The following is a 14,600-nucleotide window of genomic DNA, read 5'->3' on the forward strand; positions in this document are numbered from 1 at the left end:
GTGACCTACACGACAGCTCACTGCCACGCCAGATCCTTAACCCACTGAGTAAGGCCAGGGATGGAACCTGTGTCCTCACAACATCCATCTGATGGATGTCAGATTCGTTTCTGCTGCGCCATGACAGGACCTCCTTGGGGGTATTTTATAACTCAAGTGCGGTGGCTGCATGTGTACCAGGTTAAGTCTGAGCTGTATCCTCGCACAGATCTCTCCTCAGGGTGACTAATTATCAGAGAAGCAAAAAGGTATCTCTCCTTTGTGTTTGGCTTGCAGCCAGTGGAAGCAGAGGCCTCTGCGTACATCTGTTGCCCCCAGCCTGGCTGGAAAGGCCTGAATTGGCAGGACCAGTGGGCAGTTCAGCCCAAGAGCAGTGACTTTCAACAATTAGTGTATCTTCCCCTGAGTTTTCTCCCTAGTGGGGGAGGAAATCCTCATTTTATTCTGGGCTGAAATTCCTGGCCTTTCCTTGGTTCTGAGGACACTCTCAGGGGTTGTGACAGCCAGCTGCCAAGAAACCAGCTATTCTGTTGCCTTCTCTAAGGGCACAGCTCTGATGGGGACCTCTGCCCCCGGTGGGGTTGAGGGAATAAATGCTTGTTAGCAGAGTAACTGCTTCCTTTTAGATTTTCTGAAATTCTAGAATAGAGACATCTTTTTGGCTGATTCTGTGCTCTGAAAGCCTCTAGAAATATTACTGCCTTGATACTTAGGATAACATGGAGGATGGGACTGCAGGACAAACCATTTTGGCTTCACAAGTCAAAAGTGCACAGGACAGAGTACTGTTAGAATAATCAGGTGAACAGAGACTGGCCGTTTTAAGGACTTAAGCAGCCTGTCGGAGTTCCCGTTGTGGCTCAGTGGAAACGAACCTGACTAGTATCCATGAGGACGCAGGTTTGGTCCCTGGTCCTGCTCAGTGGGTTAAGGATCCAGGGTTGCCACAAATTGTGGTGTAGATCAGAGATGCAGCTCAGATCTGGCATTGCTGTAGCTGTGATGTAGGATGGCAGCTATAGCACCAATTTGACCCCTCCTTTGGGAACTTCCATGTGCTGCAGGTGCACCCCCCCCAAAAAAAAAAGAGCAGCCTGGCATCTGGCTGACATGGGATCTTAAGGGCACGATAGTGGGGGCTGGCCCACATGCGGCAGAAACTGTCAGAAGCATGAAGAAGCAGAGCAGGAGCAGCTGTCTGCCCAGCATGGGCTTGCAGGACCACTTTCAGAGACTAGGGAGGGACGCCACCAGCTGAAACTCTGGACGGCAGCCAGTTGGCTTTACCTTACCTCCACCTGCAGGCTTAGCCCTTCCCCAGGCTCTGGCCTTTGAGACCAAGGAGATGAGGTAAGACCCGTTAAGTATTAATAGTGCCTGGAATAAATATTAGCTATTTTTCCTACGGGATACAAATTTCCATAAATTCCTGAGAATAATCTACACAAACTAAATTCCAAAGGGGCTTTCAACCTCTAAAGTAAGGGGATCCTGAAAGAAAGCCACACAAATAAGGCTCCCTTTCTATTTCAAAAGAGCACACACAGTATGTTCTGTTCAGGAAGCATTTTATTGTTGCTCCAAGTTTAAGAATTTTCATGGACAGAAAATCAACACTTTTTAAAAAATCTCCCGCATGGCTCTGCTCAGCTTCTGAATCTTGGTTTTTGCTGACATATCAACATATTTCTCTCCAATTCGGACAATCATTCCGCCCATGATTGATGGATCAACCTAGGAAAGGAAATGGGTTAGAAATGTGAAAACACACCGATGTTTCATTAATCAAAGAGAAAGATGAAAAACTGCTCTGCAAAGTCTACGTGTTACATAAAGTCTACGTGTGAGATGTTCTAATTACATTTAGAAAAAGACAGACGTTAAATTATGAATGGACTCAGTTATCAATTATGTTGAAAATAAATATGAAGGGTCTACTCCAGGCAAATCACGACACAATCACATCTAATTTCCACTTTCCACAGCCAATGTAAGTGTCACGTAACTTGAGGAAATGCTTCACATAATTAAAGACCTACCTTCACTTCCAACTTCAATATTTGGCCTTTACTTAGGAAGCTCTTCAGGACTGTTTTTAACTCTGTAAGAGTGGCTTCATCTAAAGGCTAAAAAAGGACAAAACCATCCTTTAAATTTGGATACAGCACAACAAAAACTTACACAGAAAGGAGAGCACACACATCCCTCTGCACACACCAGCGAGACGGGCCTGTGAATTCCTGCGTGAAGGCCCGGGACCGCCCTGGAGGTGCACTGTGACGGTCACTTGTCAGTGTGTCCGGGTGCAGGCAGGCCCTGCCTCCCAGCACACCTGGGTAGTTCCCTCTAGGATCAGAAGGTGCACCTACTGCCACTCCCTCCCCGGCACTAGCAGTACAACTGGAAATGATGGGTTGGGGGGACCCAAAGTTTATAGCGCCTGGGGATACAGGGCTTAGCCCCTTTGAGGGCGGCTTGAGCCTATTATTCTTTGGTGAAAAACTGCAATTTGAGCTGGTTCTATGATCTGTAAGTTCGAGGTGACCAGGCGCTCTGGCATGCCACTCTGCTCTGAGCTCCCCCGCAAGGCCAGCTTGGCTGGCTCCTGAGGTCACTACAGCTATGTAATCTGTTCACACAGAGCCAGGGCCCTGAGCACCCAGACTGCATTCGCCCCTCTTGCCCCACCTTCTACTCCTGGATGAGAAGCACGGCACATGTTGTTGAAGGAGAGATTTTATACCCATCACAGATCCCACCTCCCCACCCACCCATCCTAGAGTCCAAAGACAGCAAAGAACACCCACAGCTCTGCCAAGATCTGTCTCCTGGGGGTGGTAGGGAAAGCCGATCAGCGTCCAATTAGTCATTTGCTGAGGCTCTGAGCTTAAGAGATCTTTGAAGTATGTCCCAGGCATTTTATTTTATTTTTTGCTTTTAAGGGCCGCACCTGAGCATATAGAAGTTCCCAGGCTAGGGGTCGAATTGAAGCTGCAGCTGCTGGCCTACACCACAGCCATAGCAATGCGGGATCTAAGCCTTGTCTATGACCTATACCACAGCTCGTGGCAGCAACGCTGGATCCTTAACCCAAAGTGAGGCCAGGGATCGAACCCGCAACCTCATGGATACTAGCTGGATTCATTTCCGCTGCGCAGTGACGGGAACTTCCCACGCCAGGCATTTTGCACCCCCACCTGTTTTAATCTGGACGCCTCTGGGAGGCTGAGTTATTGTTCCCATTTTACATGTGGGAGAACTGAGGTTCATAGCGGTTAAGAAAAACTCACCTAAGGTCCCACCAGCAAGTGAGGACTGGCACCAAGACTTGAAATCAGTCTATTTCTAAAGTCTGGGCCCTTAATCATTAATCAAGGTGTGTTATTTTTTTTAACAGTGGAAACTTATTTACCCAGGAGTTTCAACGTCAAAGGCATGAGCATCAGCTGGTTCTAAAAAATTTTTACAAAAATAAGCACCCTTTAAAAAAAAATCATGTCCTTGCAATCACTGAGGAATGAGCTGCTGACCATCTGGCCAGGGAAGCCCTGTCGAGCTCTCTGGTCAAGGAGAACCAGTGCAGGCAGGGTGGGCTCCGAAAGGCACCTGAGCTGTGATTCTCAGCCAGGCACCTGCTTTGGGGACACCAAGTATCGAACCACAAACGTACAAACAAGTTCCATGGGCTGAAATGTCTCTTTGCAACTGTGCTCTTTGGGAGAGTTAGACCATCTCTTAAACAGCAGAAATATTAATCCAGATGAGGTCAGCTGCTGCGTACCCCAGGTAAACCTACCTACCACATGCTCTGCTGATAATTAAGCCCCACGCGCTGTTCCCCACACTGACTGAACGGCAGGAGGATGACGATACATAGCTAAGACAACAGCAACGGAAGTGGGGAGCTACTGCCGCTGAAGGAACCCCGACTTCTGAGAGATGCCTGTGTTTAAATCCTAGCTCCACCTTCTGGGACCTCGAGAAAGCAACTTACTTTCCCTGGGCTTCAGTCTCCTGTTGGTAGAACAAGGATGATCACACTTCACTTCACACGGACCTCTGGTATTAAGTAAGGGACCCAGCATGTGGTAGGTTTCCGTAAACGGTGGCTATAATTACCGTCCACTTCAGCAGGACAACAAGATCGAAGGCCCATCCACGTAACCCTTCCCATCCACCACAAAAGCTTAGAAGCTCATTTCAGTAAACTACTCAGTTTGATATTTACAAAATAACTCAAACCTGTAATGCAATATAAACCAGTATTTCCCAACACATTCTGACCCAATCTCTAGTCCTTACGAATAATCACTGGTTGGGGAGGCCCCAAGAAGACACGTGCTGGCCCTTCTAAAGCAGAGGTTCCCAGAAGCTGGTATAAATCACCTTCCCCAATTTCTTGATTTTAGCTTTTTTCTTTTCCTGCCAGATGTGACACCTGGAATGTCAAGACAAATGCGGCAGCAACAAGCTGTTACTCACAGATGCAGTGGTGACGGAACAAGGTACTTCTCCTCGGTGGACACTCATCATGGTAGAAAAGGCAGAAATGACGCCAGGGGTACTGCTCAAGCGACCGTTTTCAGCAAGCAAATCTGGGACAGTGAAGGATCTCACGTAAATCAAGCTATTCGTGAAGCATTACATTCACCTCAAAAGCAAACCTGCATTTGTAGCCTGACGTCATTTAAGCTATGAATGGAGACGATGCAACTTGTTACTTAAAAGGAATATTCAATGGTAAAAAAATAAAAGACTGTACCAACAATCATTTAAATCTGTGAGAGGGTGTGTGTCTTACCCGCATCTGCAATAATTTCTTGATCACAGCTTGCAATCTGACCTTCAGGTTTATGCCTCAGATTTCAATGGCTACAAGGTCCCAAATTAACACACTGTCTGTAGTCACTATACACTCTCCTTGGCTCCTGAGGGATCATGGGATTTGAAAAGCAATCCGAAGGTACCAAGGAATGCAATTGTCTTCAAGGACAGAGGCCTAGCCACTGGCCACAAATCATTTTCTTGGTATAAACCCCACTGGTCTCCTCCACGGGTTGAAACTACTGATTACACACACGTGACTGCGAAGACATTTCACTTGGGGAGCTAGTTAAGACACAGACTCTGACTTAGCAGGTTGGGGTTAAGTCCAAGATGCTTCTCTGCCAAAAGGCGGGGATGCTGGTGTTCCTGGTCCACGGACCAGTGTCAGCAGCAACATTTCCTGAGACTTCAGTAAAAAAGGTCTGATACTTACTGATCAGGTTGGACGTCAGGGGAGAAAACTTCTCCTTTGCTGTCATGTCGCTCAGGCTCTTGACTTTGATGGAACGCTTTACATAGGGATTCATAATAGAAGCAGCCACTTTGGGTTCCTTCAAGATTTGCTACAAGTACAAAAATAATTTCTTAGACTCTTTAGGGTGTAATGATCCTAGCTGCCACACACAAACTTCCTGATGAATCATCTAGTTCATGAATGAAATTAGCATTCTCAAAGCTAATTACGTGCTTTGCCTTGAGGAAGGTACCACACTTGATGTTACCCAGCATGTACTATTTCTTGAAGGTATTTAAAACTACTTTTAGGAAGCTTCTTAAATGTATTTCTGCTTCTCCAGAAAGATTATTAAAAAAGACTAAGTGGCCAAGATTCAATTCACCACACATTTGAATGTATCTGCCCTGGGTCAGCCGCTAGTTTTTTTTTTTTTTTGTGTGTGTGTCTTTTTAGGGCTGCACCTGCAGCACATGGAGGTTCCCAGGCTAGGGGTCGAATTGGAGCTGTAGCCTCCGGCCTACACCACAGCCATAGCCACGAGAGATCCGAGCCGCGTCTGCGACCTACACCACAGCTCACGGCAAGACTGGATCCTTATCCCACTGAGCGAGGCCAGGGATCGAACCCTCAACCTCATGGTTCCTAAACGGATTCATTTCCACTGTGTCATGATGGGAACTCCAGCCTCTAGTTTTGCACACAGTAAGGATGCGAGCAAGGCCCACATTTGAGTGCAGACCTAACAAGATGCTCTGACTTGGGGAAGCCTCCCTGCCTCTCCCTTGCAGGGGGACTGCTCCGGCTCAGGCCGATCTGCATTCTGTCCGGCCGCTCTCAGAGGCAGGCTCAGGAGAACCAACCCAGCGCTGTGCCGGACATCTGGTGCTTCCAGAGCAGCCTCAGTTAATCTGGGAGGGAACACGGACAAAAAACGGGAGTGCAACCACCAGAGAGAGACCACTTTGTCTTGGTTATGTTACATCACAAATGTCTGGTCAGCGACCAAGGGCAGCGTGCAGCACTCTGCAGCCCTCACTGGCAGGCCAAGGGTCCAGCGAACCAAGAACTGCTGCCATCTGGGCAACTCGCAGTAACAAACCTCTGTCAGCCTTTCCCTCGCTCTAACCCTCTCCCAGGTTCCTGCACAATTTCTGTCTCTGATCCGAGCGACTTGTCCACTCTGCTATCTAATGCTAAAACCTCAACTTGAATGGCCCAAAGAAACATTAACTACTGGCTTATAAAAACTACAAACGGCCTGGAGTTGGAGTCATCCAGTTTTTCAGTTTTTCTTTCTTTCTTTCTTTTTTGCTTTTTAGGGCGCACCTACAGCATATGGAGATTCCCAGGCTAGGGGTCAAATGGAGCTGTAGCCACTGGCCTACGCCACAGCCATAGCAATGTGGGATCCAAGCTGTGTCTTCCACCTACACCACAGCTCACGGCAATGCTGGATCCTTAACCCACTGAGCGAGGCCAAGGGTTGAACCAGCAACCTCAGGGTTCCTAGTCAGATTCGTTTCCGCTGAGCCACAACAGCAATTCCAGTTTTTCATATTTCTTATCTGTTTCTGTTGCATCATTCAATGGACAGTGACACCTGTGTAGCATCATATTTTCCTCTCAATGCCAGAAAATGGCTGATTTTCATTCATAAAGGGTCTTAAGGTGGGAGTTCCCGCTGGTCTAGTGGTCAGGAGTGGGTGTTTTCACTGCTGCGGCCTGGTTCAGTCCCTGGTCTGGGAACGGAGCTCCACATCAAGCGCTGCATGCCATGGCCAAAAAAAGTCTTAAGGTAACTGCCTCCTTTGCATGTCTCCCGGTCTTAACTGACCTGAGGTTTTAATCAAACCCACTCTAATGTCCACAACCCAGGTCAGCCTCTCCTTTGTAAACACCGATGTTCAGTTTAAAGTGGGTAAGTGACAAGCAGCAGGCAGTAATCGTCACCTCCAAAAAAAAGCCTGTGTGTGATCCTGTCTGCTCTTGCTACCCCTCCCCCAAGTGTCCCCAACAGCAGGGCTGTTGGCTGTGAGCATCCTGACAGCTGATCGCACCAACTTAGATCAGGAGTGTTATTGCAGAGATAACTGGATGAAGGAGTTAAGATTATTGTCTGTTAGGTCAAAAGTTCCAATAAAAGCTCAAAATGAAAAAATGAACAATATATATAAGTACTGTACTATACAATTAGCCTGGGAAGCTTTCTTCCCCTTCTAATAACTTAATAAAAAAGTCTTTAGAAATAACTTGATAAAAATTACAAGAAACTCTCTCTCTTTTTTTTTTTCTTTTTAGGGCTGTACCTGCATATGGAAGTTCCCAGGCTAGGGGTGGAATTGAAGCCATAGCTGCTGGCCTACACCACAGCCGCAGCAGCAATGTCAGATCTGAGCTTTGTCTGTTACCTGTGCTTTAGCTCATAATGCCAGATCCTTTAACCCACTGAGCACGGCCAGGGATCGAACCTGCATCCTCATGGATATTAGTTGGGTTCTTAACCTGCTGAGCCACGATGGGAACACCTACAAGAAATTCTTAAACATAAAATCAAGAAGAGAGCGTAACTGCCTCTGGAGAGAGTATATACCAGCTGTGTCTCCTCCCCGAATGCACACCATAGTGCCTTAGGTGGATCTGGAGAGGGAAAGGAGCTGGGGAAGGAACAATGTGTGTAGCACCTTGTTAACCAGAAAACTCGGGGAGGGTGTTCCCGTTGTGGCAGGGTGGAAACAAATCCGACGAGTAACCATGAGGTTGCGGGTTCAATCCCTGGCCTCGCTCAGCGGGTGAGAATCCAGTGTTGCTGTGGCTGTGGAGGAGGCCAGCAGCTTCACCTCTGATTCAACCCTGAGCCTGGGAACCTCCATACGTGGTGGGTGTGGCCCTAACAAAAAGCAAAAAACAAAACAAAACCTTTGGGGAAACTGCAGTGAAGAATCTCCTTAGCCACACCCAGGCTTTTAGAAATTTAGTTCATTTGCTCCTCTCTTCATTTCCCCTGTACCTCACAGCCGTTCTCTGTAGATTCTCTCTAGTCATCGTGAAGCTCATGCACCTGGACCAGTTTTGCTGCCAACACATCGCTCCTTCTCCCCTCGCAGTTTGGGAACAAAGTAACACATGAAACGGAGGTAAAAGCTTCATAAGGAAAATAAATTCCCAGTAAAACAATATCGTGATACCCTCTAGACTACTTTGGAAATACCTGGAATACGAGCATAGTTTTTCAGGGTGACTTTTCAATTCTCTTTTGAAATGGCAATCCATCTTAAATTTGGATTTTCTATTTCTATTTCTTCTCTTAGCTCGAAATCGTGGTTCCTAACATTAACATCCTTATATGTATTTGTCTGTATCTATTATACAATAGGTTCAAAGCAACAGTATCCAGTACTATCAACATGATTGCCGAAAGTAAGTTTTTTTCTTTGTTTGCAACTCTTTCTCTCTTAGAACACACCTCATTAGGGATACAGAGTCAAATATCTAAGGAAAAAATAGACAATGAGAACTTAATAAGTGAGGAACAGGAAAGCTACTTACTGCTACTCTCAACAATTCTTTTTCCACTTGTTCCAGTTTATTCTGTTTAGATGCAGCAGAATAAAGAGCAGTGGCATAGCGACCTTCGATACCGTATATCTGAACAGGTGGCTTTACAAAACAGGGTGGAGTGGGGGAGGAAAAGAAAAGAAAAATCAGTTAAGACTATATTATACTGTCGATAGCAGAATGAAATACTTACAATTTAAAAATACACTTTTATACCACAAAACAGTTTAAATATGTCATCAAAGAGGTACCTTGCATGACAATTCTCAAACAAATCAGGGATGTTTTTTGGCTGGGCTACTCAATCTGTGAGCTTCCAAATCCTCATCTTAAAACCAGGGCTTAGGAAACATGGCATGTCAAGGCCCTTCCCACTCTACCTATAATTTCATTACATTAATTTTGAGATGAGCTTAGAATTCCTTGGAACGCAATAATGATTCAGTTCCAATTTGGGGAGGTTTTAAACACTGATAAAAGGCAGTTCTGAATACGTGAGAACTAGGAAAACGGTGTTTATGAAACATGCAAGCACACCTTTATACATTTCCTAGCAAGACTATCAATTCCCTCACTGAGCTTCCCCATCCAGGTTCAGTTTAATGGAGCCCAAGAGCAATTTACTCTGTGCCTAATGCTAAAATTAATTTTTACAGTGAATTGTAGGCTTTTTATTTTTTGTATTTTTGGTTTTTTAGGCTGCACTCACAGCATATAGTGGTTCCACGCTAGGGGTCAAATTGGAGCTATAGCTGCTGGCCTATGCCACAGTCAAGCAACGTGGGATCCAAGTCACATCTGTGACCTACACCATCGCTCACAGCAACACTGGATCCCCGACCCACTGAGTGAGGCCAGGGATCACACCCGCATCCTCATGGATACTAGTCAAATTCGTTTCTGCTGCGCCCCAACAGGAAACTCCTGAATTTAAAACCACACTACCATCAAGTATGACTACATATGCTGAGTGGTACTGTAGTACGATTATAGTGGAAAAGCTTAGGCTCTGAGAGAGATTTCGTTTCGGTCCAGCTCTAAGACTAAGCTGAATAACTTTGGGAAAGTCTTCCCAAACGCTGTTTCTTCTTTGGCAAAGATGGGAAAACTAGCTACTTCCCACCACTGTTATGGGGTTTTAAGAAATTCCCATAATTAAAAGTTATGTGTGGGCCTGTCGCACAGTAGGCCTTCAACATTACATTGTTCCCTAGCCCCTCATGTTTTGGGAACCACAACACATGTGTTTTGTTCCCTAACACATCATGTTTTGGGAACCGCAAATCATGCAGAAAGGTTCAAGTCGGAATGATACAGAATCCATGCCCTACGTGTATTGGTGTCTGACTCACACACATTCATCTGCTTTATAATCACAAAATAAGGTGACATACCCTCACAAGCTTGGCAAATGGCCTGACCACAGATGTACTGAAGCATCGCACCTTAGCAACGAAAAGAGAAAGGAGATCAAATGAGATTACTTCAAGGATTTTTGCACTTAAACCAAAGTAAAAAACAGTAAGTATGACATTTAAATGATTCGTTTCTTTCTTTTTAGGGCTGCACCTGCAGCATATGGAAGTTCCCAGGCTAGGGGTCAAACTGGAGCTATAGCTGCTGGCCTACACCACAGCCACAGCAACACCAGATCTGAGCTGGGTCTGCCATCTACACCACAGCTCACGGCAACGTCAGATCCCCGACCCACTGAGTGAGGCCAGGGATGCAGCCTGCATCCTCATGGATACTAGCCAGATTCGCTTCTGCTGCACCACAACGGCAACTCCTAAATGATTCGTTTCTTGTGTTTCTTTGTATCATCACAGATTACACGAGGGTGGGCTGTTCTTTTTTGCCTAGGAGTAAATTTCCCCACTGAGAATCATCCCAGCAGCTTGGGAAACTGCAGGCCCACTCACTTCCTAGTTTACTAAAACAGGCTGAGGCTAGCACACCAGTATCAGAGAGAAGAAACCAAATTTAATGAAACACGCTGTTCCAAAAAATTTAATGCGACTTTTGGCATTTATATTACTACCCTTGGGCGTGGTTTTAATAAAAAGTGGGAGGATTCCAGGAATGATTTGCAAGAGATGTACCTTCTTAGACTCGAACTGCTATCTGAAAATAAAGATGAATTCTTTGGGTTACCCAGCAGTCTGTTGTGAGAACAGATCCCAGTATCTTGCAGATACTACCTTGAGATTGTTGAGACAGTATCACCTTGTCTATCAAGAGTTGGAATTCGTAATTTAAAAAGCACCTGCAAGGGCACAGGTCACCTTCAAGTAATCCCGGCTCTGGAATGTACTCGAAAGGTTGTGAGGATTAACAGACCGTAACACTTAGGAAACCTTACGGAAGCTATACGTAAGGAATCATGCAGTATGAAGAGCACGAATTTTCTTTCAAACTCTATCTTCTGTGGGTTCGAATCTCAGCTCTACCCCTTATTCGCTCAGCAGCCAAGGACGAGTCATTTAAACCTTTCGGTCTCATTTTCTTTATAAAAAGGTGGAATGTGTTTCACAAATATTCCTTAGCATTACTGGTGACCTCTACGACAAAGATGGAGCCCCCTTCTCCTGTGCCCCTCAAAGCAGCTACTTTCTAGGGGTGTGCTCTGAGGACACCAAATGCAGACATGCGCAGCCCCGCGCCCACCGCCCTGCGCGCATCCCGGGGGGAAGCCGGGCCGTCCGGCTGCCTGCTCTCGCCCCCGCTCTCCTGGCCCCACGACCTTGAACGGCAGCCACGCTCCCCCAACTGTGGCCTCAAACCGTAGCGCTTAGAGGCCTGGTATGGGTCACCCCAGGAGGGTTCCTTCCGCTGGCTTTCAACACCGCCATTCTCTCTCACCTGCCGGGAAAGCCCGGACACTGCTTGGGAGGCCATCTTCTCCTGGGAGGCTGTAGGTCAAACCCTACTTGGCGAGAGAGAACGAGAGCGCATGCGTGCGTCAGCGTAGTCGCTCGGCTGCTGGGAAATGTAGGCCTAGGTCGTCAAATCTCATGCGCAGGAATCTTCCTCAGGCTGGGAGCTGTAGTCCTTAGGAGCGGGTGGTCAGGGCGGAACCTACAGGGCTGGGGGTGGGCTAGTGGTTTGGGTCAGCCCCTGGAAATGAAGTGTATACGTTACTAACTGGCCTTTACTGTAGGATGGATGTATTGCCACTAGTTTTAAATTTCCATTGGGATAAGTACGGTGACATTTATTCCATGTCACCTTCGTCGCTAGCATCATTAGCGTGTTTACCTTTCTTACCCAAAGGGTATATCGAGCGTAGATCCGCGCACTGTGTATACCCCCACCCCCACCCCGCAAACCCGGGCCTTATAGCTCTAGCAGGGGACATTTTGTGACCAGTACCTCTGTCCCACCTTCGCCCCATCTCACTTGAGTACAGCATTGACCTCTTGGTTTGTGCAGGCATGTGAGGGTCTGCTGTTTAAATACTTCCTTCTGGTAGAGCAGAGTGATTATCTGAGAATCAGACCTAAAAATAGAACTGGGGTTTGAGCAAGTGTGACATTGAAACTGAGAACCCCAAACTAGCTCTGGTTAGTTTCTCTGCATTTATATTATTATTATTACTTTTTGGTATTTTTAGGGCCGCACCCCCTGCATATTGGAGGTTATGGAGGTTCCCAGGCTAGGGGTCTGATGGGAGCTGTAGCCGCTGGTCTAGCCACAGCCACGCCATATCTGTCAGATCTCAGCAGCGTCCACAATCTACGCCACAGTTTAGGGCAACGCTGGATTCTTAACTCACTGAGCGAAGCCAGGCATCAAACCTGCATCTTCATGAATATTAGTCAGATTGGTTTCCCCTGAGCCACAGGGGGCGGGGGCGGGGGCGGGGGGGGGCGACTCCTCTCTGCATTTATAAAAACAACCTCTTTACACCCCATTTCCCCCTAAACAGAACTTACTCTAATTTTCTCTTCTATAGGGTTGGAATTCCCTAGTTGCAGTAATGGAGTTCTATAGTCAATTAAAAAGTGTTTTTCTACTCAGATCTATTCTTTTCTACAGGAAAACAGATGAAGTCATTAATTTACTTTTTGACTGCAGTTTTCTTTTTTCTTGCCTTTTTTTAATGCTCACCTGCAGCATATAGAAGTTCCCAGGCTAGGGGTTGAATGGGAGCTGTAGCTGCTGGCCTACACCGCAGCCACAGCAAAGCCGAGTCTGCGACCTACAGCACAGCCCACGGTAGTGGTGGATCCTGACGCACTGTGCAGGGCCAGGAATCCAACTGAGTCCTCATGGATACTAGTGGGGTTTGTTACCGCTGAGCCACAACGGGAACATTTGAGTGCAGTTTTCTCATCCTTACAAAAAACTTGTTAGAAGGCAGAATCTATTTTTCTGGAATGTTATTGCCCTCTTTTCTACCACCCATAAGCAGCTGTTGTCAATATTTGGTACGTTATCTCCCATTACTTTTTCAGATAGTGGCCTGGTCTACCCAGTCTTGAATCCCAGTCCTTTCATTGACCTTGACACAACTATATAACTTCTCTGCGCTTCAGTTTTCTTATCTGTAAAGTGGTTATTATAATAGCACCTACCTTACAGGGTGTTAGGAAAAATAAACTATACATACGAATGTACATACACACATATGTATTTAGCATTCAGAGCAATTGTCTGACAGACTGGTAGTCACTAATATTCTTTATTTTGTGTTTGTTTTTATTACATAGACAGATTCGCAATCTACATAATTTAGTGTCTTGCCTTTTTCCTTAATACAAGAAAAAAGATACTAAATTATATGTGGATTGTAAATATATGCTTACAATATAATATAAGCATGTTTCCAAGTGAGAAAATGATCATAAACATAATTTTAATGTTGCAGAATAACCCATCAAGTAGATATTCTATAACTTGATCATTCAATGATTTTTGAACAATAAACGGTTGCTTTTTTCCCCGTTTAAAACAATGCTGCATTTCCAGAGCATCTTTAGACACAAACTTTTTTCTTCCCACCTAGGATAACTTCCAAATAGATTTCCAGGGCTGGCAGAACTTGGTGAGAAGGTATGAACACTTTAAAAGTCTTTGATAAATAAGCTCATGCTCTTTTCCTTTTCTTTTTTTTTTTTTTGCTTTTTTAGGGCTGTACCCCTGGCATATGGAAGTTCCCAGGCTAGAGGTTGAACCAGAGCTACAGCTGCTGGCCTATGCCAGAGCCACAGCAATGCAGGATCCAAGCCGTGTCTCTGACCTACACCACAGCTCAGGGCAACGCTGGATCCTTAACTCTCTGAGCGAGGCCAGGGATGGAACCTGCAACACCGTGGTTACTAGTCAGATTCATTTCTGCTGCGCCACAAGGGGAACTCTGCCAATGGCATTATTTTGTTCCTTTTTAGAGGCCGTGCTCTTTTCAAAACTTTTAACCAATTTACACTTTCACTAGCAGCACATAAAACCTTTGTTTTACTTCCCTCTCCAAACTCTTTTCAGAGACCGTTTTAAGTAAGTCTAAATGGAAAGTATATTCATTAGGCAACACATTTTATTGAGCAGCTATTATGTGCAGGCAGCTCTTCTGTGCCCTGGAGGTACAGCAGGGTGCAAGACAAAGTTCTTGCTTTCACAGACCTTATATTCTATGTGCAACCAAACCACAAATCCTATGTTTCCTAATGTGTGTGTCTTATTAGATGTACTTCAAGTAGAAAGTTCTGGGGCCAGATAGTCTTGGAAGACTCTAGACCATTGCTTGGAAAATTAATTATAT

General features: G+C 45.8%; 1 protein-coding gene across 1 annotated transcript; it reads right to left on the reverse strand.

Moving 5' to 3' along the window:
• ATP5O (ATP synthase, H+ transporting, mitochondrial F1 complex, O subunit) lies at positions 1,554 to 11,753 on the reverse strand. The gene is given in 7 exon segments (NM_001044606.2): positions 1,554 to 1,734; positions 2,040 to 2,126; positions 4,483 to 4,595; positions 5,261 to 5,390; positions 8,831 to 8,941; positions 10,234 to 10,284; positions 11,702 to 11,753. Coding segments are annotated over 7 exon segments (642 nt in total). The 5' UTR covers positions 11,738 to 11,753; the 3' UTR covers positions 1,554 to 1,620.

This window comes from Sus scrofa, chromosome 13, assembly GCF_000003025.6.
Source record: "Sus scrofa isolate TJ Tabasco breed Duroc chromosome 13, Sscrofa11.1, whole genome shotgun sequence".
Lineage (NCBI taxonomy): Eukaryota > Metazoa > Chordata > Mammalia > Artiodactyla > Suidae > Sus > Sus scrofa.